Source organism: Corvus kubaryi, unplaced genomic scaffold (assembly GCF_017639235.1).
Source record: "Corvus kubaryi isolate FWS band 111438036 unplaced genomic scaffold, C.kubaryi_AGA036_p1.0 37396, whole genome shotgun sequence".
Taxonomy (NCBI): Eukaryota; Metazoa; Chordata; class Aves; order Passeriformes; family Corvidae; genus Corvus; species Corvus kubaryi.
The window spans coordinates 30,732,242-30,745,290 of record NW_024581135.1 but is presented as its reverse complement, the minus strand read 5'-3'; the positions used below and the strand labels follow the sequence as shown (position 1 = coordinate 30,745,290).

At 41.7% G+C, this 13,049-nt stretch overlaps 3 protein-coding genes across 4 annotated transcripts; 2 read left to right on the top strand and 1 right to left on the bottom strand.

The window, feature by feature from the left end:
- Nucleotides 1-513: 513 nt before the first annotated feature.
- ASDURF (ASNSD1 upstream open reading frame) lies at nucleotides 514-4,443 on the top strand. The gene is made up of 4 exons (XM_042040784.1): nucleotides 514-596; nucleotides 2,754-2,807; nucleotides 3,346-3,421; nucleotides 4,000-4,443. The coding sequence occupies exons 1-4, from the start codon at nucleotides 522-524 to the stop codon at nucleotides 4,068-4,070; spliced, it is 276 nt and encodes a 91-aa protein (XP_041896718.1). The 5' UTR covers nucleotides 514-521; the 3' UTR covers nucleotides 4,071-4,443.
- Nucleotides 4,093-7,829, top strand: ASNSD1 (asparagine synthetase domain containing 1). The gene is made up of 3 exons (XM_042040781.1): nucleotides 4,093-5,577; nucleotides 6,479-6,660; nucleotides 7,507-7,829. The coding sequence occupies exons 1-3, from the start codon at nucleotides 4,093-4,095 to the stop codon at nucleotides 7,766-7,768; spliced, it is 1,929 nt and encodes a 642-aa protein (XP_041896715.1). The 3' UTR covers nucleotides 7,769-7,829.
- Nucleotides 7,830-7,921: 92 nt separating this feature from the next.
- Nucleotides 7,922-12,993, bottom strand: OSGEPL1 (O-sialoglycoprotein endopeptidase like 1). 2 transcript variants are annotated; one of them, XM_042040782.1, is made up of 8 exons: nucleotides 12,738-12,993; nucleotides 12,349-12,598; nucleotides 11,337-11,724; nucleotides 10,241-10,445; nucleotides 10,012-10,160; nucleotides 9,318-9,448; nucleotides 9,089-9,160; nucleotides 7,922-8,226 (listed from the first exon to the last, which is right to left on the bottom strand). In XM_042040782.1, the coding sequence occupies exons 2-8, from the start codon at nucleotides 12,558-12,560 to the stop codon at nucleotides 8,136-8,138; spliced, it is 1,248 nt and encodes a 415-aa protein (XP_041896716.1). In that variant the 5' UTR covers nucleotides 12,561-12,598; nucleotides 12,738-12,993; the 3' UTR covers nucleotides 7,922-8,135. The 2 variants fall into 2 exon arrangements, with proteins under 2 accessions (XP_041896716.1, XP_041896717.1); XM_042040783.1 differs by lacking the exon at nucleotides 12,738-12,993 and having other exon boundaries at nucleotides 11,337-11,719; nucleotides 12,349-12,498.
- Between the last annotated feature and the right edge of the window lie 56 nt (nucleotides 12,994-13,049).

The following is a 13,049-nucleotide window of genomic DNA, read 5'->3' as shown; positions in this document are numbered from 1 at the left end:
AACAAGTCCTAATAATTAACATAGTGAAACATATGATCCTAATATCTATAAACAGTGTATGATTCATATCTCTCCTGTAATACCTTTAAGCAAACCGCTTAAAAGGGCTTGACAGCCCGCTGCCCGACAACAGCCTGGGGTCACACCACACCAAGACGGCTCCTTTCCTCTTCCGGGTGTTCCGGCACACTCCACAAGGGGCACAGTTTCCAAGCCTCATTCCAAACATCTTAACTTGGGCCTGTCCCGGACACGGCGTGACACGGCTCCCGGGAACTCTGTCCCTCCCGGGGCAGCCGGCGCAATTCTGGCTTTCTCCGGGCGGGGGCGCGAGCCCCCTCAGGATTCGCGCCATCGGCTCGCGCCCTTGCGCGCGCTCGGCCGCGCCTGCTGATTGGTGGTGTTCCGCGCGGCCCCTCCCGCGCGCAGGCGCTCTGTTGCGCCCGGCCTTAGCGGCCGTGCGTCGGAGCGTGGGGGCTGTCGCCGCCGTCGGGTTTGAGCGCCCGGTGCCCGCCGGGGCCATGTCGGGCCTCCTGCCGCGGCAGGAGGATGGGGAGAGCGCGGCGCTGCGCCAAAAGGAGGAGCTGAGCCGGCGGGTGAGCGGAGGCGGCTGCGTGGGGCCCTGTTGCCGGGGTCTGGGCCGAGGCGCGGGCAGCCCCCGGAGTCTGTCGCCTCGGGTGCGAGCAGCGTGAGGAAGAGGAGGGCGGGTGCTGTCGGTGACCGGGGCTCTTGTGCCCGGGCTTGTGCCGTCAGGCCCCGAGGGCGTCCCTCGTGTAGCGAGCCCGTGTCGCCTCGCTAATAGCTTGCTTGCCAGATTGGCATTTTGGGTTTTACTGCTTCAAGTTGAGCTTGAAATATCAAGTGAGGCGCAGTGAGATTTTTCTCATAGAATCGCAGAATAACGTGAGTTGCAAGAAACTCCCAATGATCGAGTCCAATTCCTGCTCTGTACAGGACACCCCAAGAATCACAGCATGTGCCTGAGAGCGATATCCAAAAGCTGTTTGAACTCTGTCAGGCTGGTGCTGTGACCACTTCCCTGGGGAGTTCAGTGCCCAACCACCCTCTGGGTGAAGAACTTTTTCCTGATATCCAACCTAAACATCCCCTGACCCAGCTCCAGGCCGTTCCCTGTGGTACTGTCACTGGTCACCAGGGAGAAGAAATCAGTGTCTGCCCCTCCACTTCCCCTCCTGAGGAACTTGTAGACTGCTGTGAGGTTTCCATTCAGTCTCCTCCAGGCTGAACAAACCGAGTGTCCTGAGCTGCTTCTCATTTGGCTTCCCTGTAGTACCTACTTCAGCTTTATCTGCCCAAAATGTCCCAAGGGATTTCAGCCACAGAGGCTAGTGCTCCTTGTGCATCTGCTCCCTCTTCCCTGGTGCCCGTAGCTTTGCTCAGTATGCAATCTGCCAAGCCCTATGGAACTGCTTTCACTCCAAAAAACCTCATAGCAACCTTCCAGTATCCCAAGGGGGTCTAAGGGGAAGCCAGAGAGAGGCCCTTCATCAGGAACTGTAGTGGTAAGACAAGGAGTAGCGGGTACAAATTGAAAGAGGGCAAATTTGGGTTAGATACTAGGCAGAAATTCTATACTGTGAGGATGGTGAGGCACTGGCACAGGGTGCCCAGAGAAGCTGTGGATGCCTCAACCCTGGAAGTATTCAAGGCCAGGTTGGATAAGGCCTGGAGCAACCACGTCTAGTGAGGTGTCCCTGCCCATGGCAGGGGCAGGTTGGGCCTAGATGATCTTTGAAGTCCCTTCCAACCGCTTAACATTCCATGATTCTATGAAAAAGTTATTTCTATATAGCCATGTTGTATAGAGCCAGTGATGTTTTTGATTGCCTGGGAAGCTGCAAAGCTGGGGCATCACAGAGATACAGGTTGTCACTTCTGTTGTGCCTAAGTGGCTGGTTTAGTCCATTGAAGAGGATGGCACTGCTGCTTTGCCTGTTGGTGTTGTAGATATAAGACATTAATGTAGCTGCTGGAAAAGTTGTACTTTCAGTGTGCCGTATTCAGTTTGGCTGACCTTGCTCTGTGGCAGCTTCCTACTGTTGCACCAATTCTAGGAGATACAAAAGAAGAACAGAGAAACCCATATTGTTTGCTTCTAACAAAAAGCATTGTACCCTCTGAACAGGTTTTGTTGTAGTTTTTGGCTTTTGCAATAGTCCTTCTGATTACTCTTTAGCATTGACAGCTGTCATTGTAAAAGAAAATGGGAATATCTGCCACATCTCTTAGTGCAGAACAGAGTGGTAAGTCCCACTAATGAAGTTAATGTAAAAATCCAGAGCAATAGAAAGGTTGCCATTGTTCCTAGTACAGTTCTAGAGTATTTGGGTTTTCATTCATTTCATTTTGAATCTGGAGCATACATGTGACTATAAAGTGTATTTTTGAGGTTATGCTGAATTTTGTTTTCTAAAGTTATTCGATGTTGTATTAGTTGTGTACATGTTTTCTCTTCTGAGGGGGATAAATGTGCTCTCTGATTATAAATAGCTGTCAGTACTCTGGCTTCCCGGAGGCTTTTGAGGGTAGGAGAAATACCAATGCATGCAAGCTAACTTGTTTCTAGAGAAGTTAAGTATGTAACTTTTATATTTACTTTGTCTTCAGAGATTCATTTGGAGCTACACAGGCATGTTGCTGTCTTAAAATATCAGTAGACATGCTCACCACTAGGATTATAATACGATGGCTTGTATTTATCATTAAATTCAAATGCGTCTTTTGCTTTTCAGATTAAAGAGCAGAAGGTTGTAGTCGACGAGCTTTCTAATTTGAAGAAGAACCGGGTAAGATTTTACAGATTCGCTTTTGACTATTTCATTTTAGCAGAGAAATAAAATAGAGACAAGAAGGAAAACAAAATCAGAACATGCTGTCTTTAGTTTGTTTTAATACAGATTTTAATACACATGTGGTCTGCTGTTCCCAGAACAATTTGTCCTGCAAATGATTTGATTGTGTGTACTTGTGCAGTGTAACACAGTATGTTGTTGGGATTTCTTCTTTTTTTATGTTTTGAGTTATTTCATTAAGATGTTTGAGTTGATTACAAGGATTCATGAAGTGTTCTTAATTTGTCTGTGCATTTGTTTAAAATAGAATGTGATCCCTTGTGGATAAGGAAAAGAGAAATTCAGAATTGTCTTGGGTTGAGAGTTAAATGCTTTTGATGGTACAGCATTAGAATGTTGGTGTTGGCAGGCCAAAACTTACTCCTTCACTTTTATACCAGGAGTGTCTCTTTGGACCCACACCAGCTCCTGCTGCAGTGTGGTTCCAGAATCTGCTGATTTGACTTAATGCAGTGTGGGTTTTGTTTTACAGAAAGTTTATAAGCAGCAACCCAATAGCAACATATTCTTCCTTGCAGACCGAACAGAAACACTGTCTCAATGCAAAAGTAAGTTTGCAGTGTAAAAGTATCTCAAATAGTTGAATATTTAAAAGCTGTATTTGTAGCTGATTTCAGAGGTATGTTAAAATGAGAAACTGGCAGCTGTGTGTCAAATACAAGTAATAGGAGAATGGATAATAGAGGCGATGATGGAACGAGCATCAGAAGAGTATAAATTTAATTTTCTGGAGTGAAGAATTGCTACTTCTCTTTGCTTTGATTTGCATTAATAGTGTTGCCATTTTAATTGTCAGTTCCCTCTTCTTACTACAAATGTTTAAGTCATACTGATTATATAGGTGGGAGTTGGCTATTCCCCTATTGCACTGTGGCTTTCTGTGGAAGAAAAAAACCAATCATCCTTGTATAATTAAAGAGGAACATGCTACAGTAAGCTTATATAGCTTGTGTTAGTAATGATGGAACACAAACATAGCACTTTGGTTAATTAGTGTTTTATGTTTATCACTTAAATGGATCAAGTGGCTGGAATTACTGACTTTGTAGATATACTCTTAAATTTATCTACACATAAACCTTCCTGTTTATGAAAATGATTATTTGTATAATTTTGTCTTACACAGATACATTAGATGAGTTGAAGAAGGCACATCAGGAGCTGGAAAATTCAGAAAAGGCTAAAATCAAGAAGTAGTTCCTGTGAATTCCCTGTTGCAATGTGTGGTATTTGCTGTGTTGTTACCTTGTGCAGCAAGCGTGCGATTTGTGATTTCCTTAGTGAAGACATCCTCTGCCATCTGAGAAGACGAGGACCAGACAGTAGTCAACAGTTGATAAAAACTGTGTCTGATCTCTCTTATGAATGTCTGTTTTCAGGCCATGTACTACACTTGAGGGGACTGGTGACTCCTCAGCCTCTGGAAGATGCCAATAGCAATATTTTTCTTTGGAATGGAGAAATTTTCAATGGAGTGCATGTAGGAGACCTAGAGAATGATACTGAAGTAATGTTTCATCATCTGGCTTTATGCAGCAGTGAAGTAGACATTTTGTCACTCTTCTCATCACTTCAGGGTCCCTGGTCTTTTATTTATTATGAAGCACCCAGACACAGTTTATGGTTTGGCAGAGATTATTTTGGTCGTCGTAGTTTGCTTTGGCAGTTCAGTAATGAGGTTGACAGTGCTTTCTGTCTCACATCTGTAAGTGGTTGTTCTGAATCAGGCAGCCAATGGCAAGAAGTCCCAGCATCTGGAATTTTCAAAATTGATCTCAAAGCTTGTGCAACAACTAAATCTTTGTCTTTAACATTGTTTCCTTGGAAGTACAGCTGCAGAGAGAAAGCAGTAGAAAAAACATGCATTAATGTTCTTGACCGAGTGTCAAAAGACTTACCAAACCATGTACGTCTTGTGGGGAATGAATCAAAGCTGTGTCTTAGGGCACCAGTTATCCCCTTAAATAAAACAGTTGCTCAGGCTTCAGGTGCATGTCCAGGATCTAATTTTAGCAACATTAACTGTGTGGTTTCTGTAGAAACCCTTCAAGAATTTCTTGCAGAGGAACACAAGAAAAAATTAGCCTGTCAGTTTATTGATGTTTTAAATGAAGCAGTCAAGAGACGAGTTCTATGTCTCTTCAGAGATCGCGATCAGAAAACAAGGGAAGTTCCAAGCATGTCTCATAAGAAAGCACATGTTGCAGTGCTCTTTTCTGGTGGCATTGATTCTATGGTTATTGCAGCCCTGGCTGATAAACATGTGCCTTTGGAGGAGCCAATTGATCTTCTCAATGTAGCTTTCCTGATGAAAGAGCAAGCTAAGCACAAGGGTACCACTAAAAGACATACCAGCCATGAAGTACAGCTTGATTTGCTTCGTCCTCAAGAAAGCTGTCAGGATCTTGATGCTGACACTGGTACTCCTTTATCTTGCTTTGATGTTCCTGACAGAATCACTGGTAGGGCAGGACTGAAGGAATTAGAAGCCATTAACCCTTCAAGAACCTGGAACTTTGTGGAAATTAATGTAACACTAGAGGAATTGAAAAAAATGAGAAAACAACGCATTCATTACCTAATCTATCCGCTGGATACGGTCTTAGATGACAGTATTGGCTGTGCAATTTGGTTTGCTTCCAGAGGAGAGGGTTTTATTAGTAACCAAGGAGAAGAACTGAAACCATATAAAAGTCCTGCAAAGGTACTGGGTTTTTCTGTTTTGTTTTCTGCCTTACGTTTGACCTCTGAATGTAAAAACAGTTTTGTTGATTCAGAAATCAGCTGGGATCTTTTGCTATTCATAAGGCTTCTGAAATTCAGTGTCAGGATGTAGAATAGTTCTATAATTACAGAATTTGTGTAATTCTAGAGTTAAAAATCACATTCAGTTCTTTTGTCATGTAATGTGCATGGCTTTTCAGTGAACTTGGATATGCAATAATATGAATAGGAAAAAAATAACCACCATCTATCATTTTTGATTCTGATTTCTCACTTCTCTATTCCTGATGGTTTGTGTAGGGAAGAATGAACTGTTTAATTTCAGCTGTTGAAGGCGCAGTAATGGGCCAGATGTAATAGTTTTTTCTCTTGATAACATTTTACTGTACTTACTGAGTAGTGTAAGCCATTTTTACTTTGTGTAATGTAGTTGTTACTAACCCACTAGCTGGTAAAGTAATAGTACTCTGGGTGTACGTTCAGGTGACTATTTACAACATATGACATAATCTTTGGCAATAATTTTTAAAGGTTGGTGTTCAACAAATGCTGTTTATTATCATAGAAACGAACAAAGACATTCTTCAAATATACTGGTGTATATGATACATATGACATTATTTAGATGTTTTTTCTTTGCTCCACTAGCAGTGTTTGTCTGTACTTTTATGTCTGATTGTGAACATGATTCAAGTTACCAGTGACTTCACTGGGAATTACTTCAGGCTTTGTAAATGTGTAAGGCACAGCTCATCCTGATAGGTAATATCTTTAGAAGATGTGTATTAAAATTTTTCTCCTTAAGATGTAGTTAAACATTTAAGATCTGTTACATATTAGCTTGCATAGACTCTAAGATTTCTTATATTCTGTTTTCTTAGGTTGTACTTACAGGAATTGGAGCAGATGAGCAGCTTGCTGGGTATTCTCGACATCGTGTTTGCTTCAGAAAAGATGGCTTAGAGGGTCTTAATAAAGAACTTGAAATGGAGTTAGGTCGCATTTCTTCTCGAAATCTTGGTAGAGATGACAGGGTCATCAGTGATCATGGAAAAGAAGCCAGGTATTAATGTTTTAACATGGAGCAAAACTGGTTTTGCCAGTTAGATGCAGTTTTTAACACTCCTAACAAAATCTTAATTGAAACTTCTGTGTGTTTTATTGTCTAATTCTGCTGCAGTTTTGTTAATGTGTACTGTGTTGTGGAGTTGTTGGTTTTGTTTTTTTAAAAAGTGTTCTGTAGTATATTGTGGAAGAGTTACTTAAGGAAATTCAGCAACTTGATTTCCATCTAGAAGTTTTAAGAAGCAGCAACAGATGTAGAAATAGGGAAATTTAAGCTGGCTTTATAATTGTAAGCTAAACAGTCTTTTGCACAACTTTGAAGTGTTCTGGTGTGGACCTTTGGGGAGTGTTTTTGGAGCATGACCATGTAACAGAAGTTGTGTATTACTGTCCATGCAGTAAAGGCACAGTCAATATCCACCACATTTCCTGGCTGTTAAATCTGAAGAGTTGAAGAATCATTTTATTTGTGTCTAATTCCTCCATGCTACCATTAACTTGCAAAAAATTCCTTAGGTGTTACCAGGAGCAGAGGCCACTCAGGTGCATGAAAGGTTTTTTCATGTGATCTTTGTGCCAGAGTTTTTCCAAATCCATTCGTAGCTGCACATTTTCAGTTCAGCACAAGAACACTTGTAGTGGTGGATGTACAGTGCTCTTAACCATGCACGTGATTAGGTGTGAATGCCTGAAATTCAGAATGATATCAGAATTTGTTGTGTAAATCTTTTTGTTTCAAATTTATGGTGTAGTTTCACACAGTCTTTGCATGTGGTAAAGAGGAAAACCAAGACTATTCCTATGAAATTTTTAAAGGTTCCTTCCCCACCTGTATCTCTTTCAGGTTTCCTTTTCTTGATGAAGATGTTGTTTCATTCCTTAATTCTCTGCCTGTCTCAGAAAAAGCTGATTTGACTTTACCTCGAGGGATTGGTGAGAAACTGATTCTGCGCCTTGCAGCCAAGGAGTTGGGCCTGACAGCCTCGACTGTTTTGCCAAAAAGGGCTGTACAGTTCGGATCTCGGATTGCAAAACTAGAGAGCAACAGTGAAAAAGCATCTGACACATGCAGCAGACTGAAGTTACTTTCAGTAGATGAATTATAAAGCTATATTTTGAGATGCTGCACTTATTCTATATGCAAATTCAGTAAATCTTTAAAGTTTTCTTAGAATGTTCAGTCTGGTTTTTTTTACACACTTGGACATAATTATTAAAAATCAGAGTTGTACTTGTGTACGTGAACGAGAGACTCACTATGAATGCATCCTGCGCTTTTATTTTTCTTGTTGTTTTAATACTGAGAATGCTTAGTTTGGCATAGTAACTGGAATCACTGTGGTGATAGCACACAGCATTTGTTTCTCTGATGGGTGATTGTCAACACTTGTAATCCAAGTGCAGTCACTAAACGTAACAGCATTGAAACAGTTCTTATTGAACAAGTTACAGTTGCATTTATTAAGTTACTTTTTAAGATGCCAACCATCGTATCTTTTTTAATTTTGGCACCTTAATGGAATCTTCTTCAACTCTTCTTGAAATATCAATTCCAAGGGGAGCTCTAGAAAACAAAATTATGAATTTGTTAAAAATTAACATCATCATTGCCGTAGCACACAGATGTACAGCTTCACAGACTTTTTTTACAATTGGCATAAGAGTCAAAGTATTTCAGTACATTCCCTGCACTTCTAAGACTGTGACCATTAAAATGATCTGTCTGAAGCTGTACCTGGAAACATCTTTACACTAAGGAAATATTTGCATTTTTAGCCATTCCAAACTCTAGAAACACAGTTGTGATTTCAAAGCCATCTTCTGGGGCTGTTTTATTTAGATTCTGATTTTAGTTGATAATTTATTTTATATCTCACTGATGAATGCAAGACACACTAGAGATTCACAGGCATCTCCTAGGACAATATTAAATAATGTATTTTCTACAGCAACTTAACCTTGGTCTTTTATTCTCTGAAATATATACAGCAAATTATTTTTGAAGTAGGATATTTTATCATTTTGCATGTGAAAATTGATACTTTTTTTTTGTATTGAGCCCGTCAAGTCTGTTTTTCTGAAAAGGGAAAGGGAAAAAACCTGAAAAAAATCCTAAGTTTAAGACCAGCTGGTACTTTTGAAATATCAGCATTTTGTTTGGCCTTAAGCCTAAGATCTACACAGTCATAATAGGAAAACACATAGAACTGTTGCGAGATATGGTAAATTAAGTTTCTGAGCCAAAATGAACAAAAATGCCAGCCACGATCATTTGTATTTAACAACTGCCTTGGAAAGTAACTTTTAAAATTTGTATGTGCTGCAAAGTCACTCCTCAGCAGCTTGTGCCTCTTCATCGTGACCTCTTCCCCTTTCACTGCCCACAGCGAGCAGTGAGGAAAGAGACTGGGACTGCAGTCACTTACCTTGGTTCGTAGCGGATGCCATCAGTACTGTGTAGAACCCCCAGTCCTGCACGTAACCTTTCTATGCCATTCCTGAGCAAGAAAGCAATTACATTAAAGTGTATGTCACAACTCTGAATACGAGCACAGGGTTCAGTCAGCACACAAAGAGGTTCCTGACTGATTCCTCTGGTTCCTGTCAACTTTAAACAACATTACAGGAGCACATACAAAGAGAAACAAATCTTACCATGCAATCATAACACCATTATCAGTGCAGAGTCTTGGAGGAGGACACAGTAAAGCAAAATCATTTGCATCTGCCAAATTCTGTAGACCTTTTCGGATGTACTGATTACTTGCAACTCCTCCTGATACAACCTGACAGCATTCCAAAAAAAAAAAAGGCATTAACTCAAAACTAATGATGGGTCACACACAACTAGCATCCTGTTCAAAAAGGGGTTATCAGTTGAAGTTCTAAAGACAGCAATAAATGCTGCATTTCAAGATTAAAACATGCCCGAAAAGAGCTAAGTGAGCTTATTATGCTAAAAGACATTCCTGAGGCATGTCAGTCTAGTGGAAGGTGCCCCTGCCCATGGCAGGAGGGTTGGAACTGGATGATCTTTAAGGCCCCTTCCAAGCTAAACCAGTCTATGGTTCCGCTGTAACTAGAACAGCTGGCAAGTACTGGGGACCACAATGTCAAATTATATGGCCTAAATTGTTATGGGAGGTTAGATTAGATAGTAAGAAAATCTCACTCTAGCTTGAAACCCAGCTAAATGTTTATATGACCATTACTTCAATCCTGGTATTTTAACAACATTAATACCTTCAGAGATCTTCCTTACCTGTCAAGGTAGAAAGTACAGTAAGGCATCTGCATCTTCAAATGATGTTATATAGTCAGATATAAAAAGGAAAAAAAGTATACCCACCAAAGTGGCATTTTTTGATGGCAATATGCTGTTTTTGATGCAGAACAGCATGGCTCGGTATGTCCTCTGGATAATATGAACAGCCACCACATGCTGTACAGCAGCAGCAACATCCTTAACACAGGACAGGATCTCACCTTCTTGAACACCTATAAAAATATATCATCAAAGGGTGTTCCTGAGTGTAGGTCATCAAAAGCTCAGTTTGTATCTGACTGCCTAAAAATACCTTCTTCTTTTTCTTTTTGTACAATGGCATTATTGACAAGGTTCTGAAGTCCAGAGAAGGAGAAGTTGCAGTTCCGATAGTGCTGCATGGGCAGTCGGAAGGTGAGCAGTTCCTGGCTCCCAGTCTGAGCCAAGTGTTCTATGGCCTTCCCCCCAGCCATGCTGTGGCACTCTGGGTGCTTTTTCAGTGACAATCTTCGTGCTACCTAAGGAGATGGTAAACAACGGACTTGGAATCAGTTCCTCCTGGAACTGCATCACTGTACTGTAGTCCACAGAGTAAAATGTGACACCAAAAAATCCAACCCAATGTGAAATTACAAACAGGGCATGGTAAGAATAAGATGTAACACCAGCCCAGCAGGATATATTTTTTTCCTGGAGTATTTAGAAATGCAATTCTAGAACAATCTGAGCAAACATAAGGATCAACAAATTTTGCAGGAAACATTAATTACTCCATTTTCAAGCAATAGGAAACACACAGAGACTGCCATACTGTATTACTAGATACACTGGAGAAAAGTTGGTTTCAGTTTTCAAAAATCCTCTTTCTGACTCCATGCACTCCCCCAATTCTTTAATTAATATGTACGAATACTGTTTAAAAACTTTGTGTCTGAGAACAAAGCCATAAGTGACCAATTTTACAGACTGTACTCAGGGACTCAGAAAACTTAAGATTCTGAAAGCCAAAACACACTTTTCAAACTGTAAAAACTAAAATTAATAAGAAATGTTTTAATATGCATTGTTTTAAACCTGACAGCATCCTTCAAGATACCTCTATCAATCTTCTCAAATTAATACAACTTCTCTGTATAATCAGTATCTTTGAAACTTCCAACATCAGTTTTGGTTCTGTTGCCTATTTGCTAAAATATAATTGATGTACATACATTGCAATTGATGCTTTGTGTTCATTTTTAGCAGTCTTTCGTGTCTTAAATCTATGGTACTTCAAAATAGAAAAAAAAGTTACATAAAACTCGCATTGAATTGCTGTCCTCGGGTTAATGATAATACTACCATTATGTAGTATAAATGCAATAATAAGAAGAAAACAACTAAGAAAAAGGGAGGAAAGAAAATATTACCTTATCCAGCATGTCACCTGGTGCAATGTCGATGGACTGTCCAAGCAGGAGGAAATTTGAAACTCCTTGTGCTACTGCCAAGAGACAGTGGCCTCCAGAGATTAGGAGAACTAAGAAGGGAAATTCCAGGTGATGTGTGAGCCTGATGGTCAGTGCATGAGCCTCCATGTGATGGATGGGGATGAAAGGCTTCTGGTGCCTGTTGACCAAGCTCCGGCTGTACTGCAGCCCCACGCCCAGGCTCAGAGCAAGCCCCGGTTTCACTGTAGTCGCCACAGCCGCAAGCTCGGCTACAGAAACGCCACTGGCACGAAGGGCCTCTTGTACCACTTGCTCGATGTTTTCTCTGTGAAGCTGCTGTGCCACCACGGGAATTATTCCGCCTGCTCTAGTAAAACCAAGGAATTACAATGCATCGGTACTTCATAACAGATAGAATGCCATAAAAATAGTTTTCAGGCACCTCTTAACCTTGTCTATCCTGCCTGTTTCCTTAGTGCATTCTCAAATGCACTGTCAAGAGCACTGAAGAGAGCATAATTATCAGTGGAAGGTCAGAAAAGGATGTAACTTTCCCTTTTTTGGTACAGATGCTTTTTAAATGTATCTCAACACTGTTCCAAAACAATATAACTTAATATTCACAACCCCTCATTCGTCAGTTCATGTTCTTAACCACCAATGCTTATATTTGATTAATTTTCCCTTTAAAAAGTCAAGACATTTGGTGATTTTAACAGTAGCAATGATTTCATCTTTTATTCAAGCTAGAGAAGTAATCTCTCTTTGAACGCAAATACTGGAGAAAACTTGTTAAATGCATGGCATTTCTTTCCTCCCCCTTAGTACTATCTCGGGCAGTATGTGCTGTGGCCCAAGCGATACATCTTCACACCTACCCACCACTTACTGAGTCTTACAGAGCAGGCAAGACTTTTATAAAGATGACCTAAGTAACAATAACAATAAAATCGTTATTGGGGCAGAAGCCTTGAGAGAAGTCTATTCTTACTGTAAATGAACATCCTTCTGACAGTGCAGTGCTTCTCCAAGAACACAGCCAGCTTCATCCACCACAGCAGCGCCGGTGTCGTCACAGCTTGTCTCTATTCCCAAAACCAGTCTTCGAAAACGCTGCTTTCCAGAGTGAGCAGAACTGCTCCTCAGACACGCAGCTCGGCCGTGCTTAACTGACTGCAAAAGGCTTTTGGCAATACTGCTCATTGTTTATAATCTACCTGGTGGTTACGTCTAGAAGAGAACTGTACAATTTATTATTACTGGAGGGTTTTCAAGCACGTGTTCTGCTGATTTTCTGAAGAGCTTTGGAAGTTATGAACGGCCACACATGACATTTAACACCCTAAGAAAAAATAGTTGGGAGGTAATGTCTTGTTTTACCTGAATTACGTGTTAGGAGAGTTCCTCACCACGCTTGCTGGTGGTGCCTCTTGCAGCCCTAAGGGAGGTCACAGCCCGTCCGCGGCCCGCAGCAGAAGCGCCGGTGGGTGAGCGCTGCTGTGCAGGCAGGGCAGGGCAGGGCTGAGCTGGCCGCTCTGCCGCTTCCCGTCACGGGCTCGGGCCCATCCCCGCGGATCCTCGTCCCGCCCGGCCAGGGGGAGCGGCGGCCGGAACCCCCCGCCGGACGCCCCGCCCGCGTCGCGTTGCCCCCGCGCTGCCCCCGTGCCGCGATCCGCCGCCCCCCGCCGCCCA

What these genes read in the sequence shown, in the direction of transcription:
- OSGEPL1 (XM_042040782.1), bottom strand. Translation starts at nt 12,560, where the DNA reads ATGAGCAGTATTGCCAAAAGCCTTTTGCAGTCAGTTAAGCACGGCCGA. An exon ending in CAGAAGGATGTTCATTTACA is followed by an intron (nt 11,725 to 12,348) that starts GTAAGAATAGAC and finishes TGGTTTTACTAG; the next exon opens with AGCAGGCGGAATAATTCCCG. An exon ending in ACAAAAAGAAAAAGAAGAAG is followed by an intron (nt 10,161 to 10,240) that starts GTATTTTTAGGC and finishes ATATTTTTATAG; the next exon opens with GTGTTCAAGAAGGTGAGATC.
- ASDURF (XM_042040784.1), top strand. Translation starts at nt 522, where the DNA reads ATGTCGGGCCTCCTGCCGCGGCAGGAGGATGGGGAGAGCGCGGCGCTG. An exon ending in AGGAGGAGCTGAGCCGGCGG is followed by an intron (nt 597 to 2,753) that starts GTGAGCGGAGGC and finishes TTTGCTTTTCAG; the next exon opens with ATTAAAGAGCAGAAGGTTGT. An exon ending in CTAATTTGAAGAAGAACCGG is followed by an intron (nt 2,808 to 3,345) that starts GTAAGATTTTAC and finishes TTTGTTTTACAG; the next exon opens with AAAGTTTATAAGCAGCAACC.
- ASNSD1 (XM_042040781.1), top strand. Translation starts at nt 4,093, where the DNA reads ATGTGTGGTATTTGCTGTGTTGTTACCTTGTGCAGCAAGCGTGCGATT. An exon ending in CATATAAAAGTCCTGCAAAG is followed by an intron (nt 5,578 to 6,478) that starts GTACTGGGTTTT and finishes CTGTTTTCTTAG; the next exon opens with GTTGTACTTACAGGAATTGG. An exon ending in GATCATGGAAAAGAAGCCAG is followed by an intron (nt 6,661 to 7,506) that starts GTATTAATGTTT and finishes TATCTCTTTCAG; the next exon opens with GTTTCCTTTTCTTGATGAAG.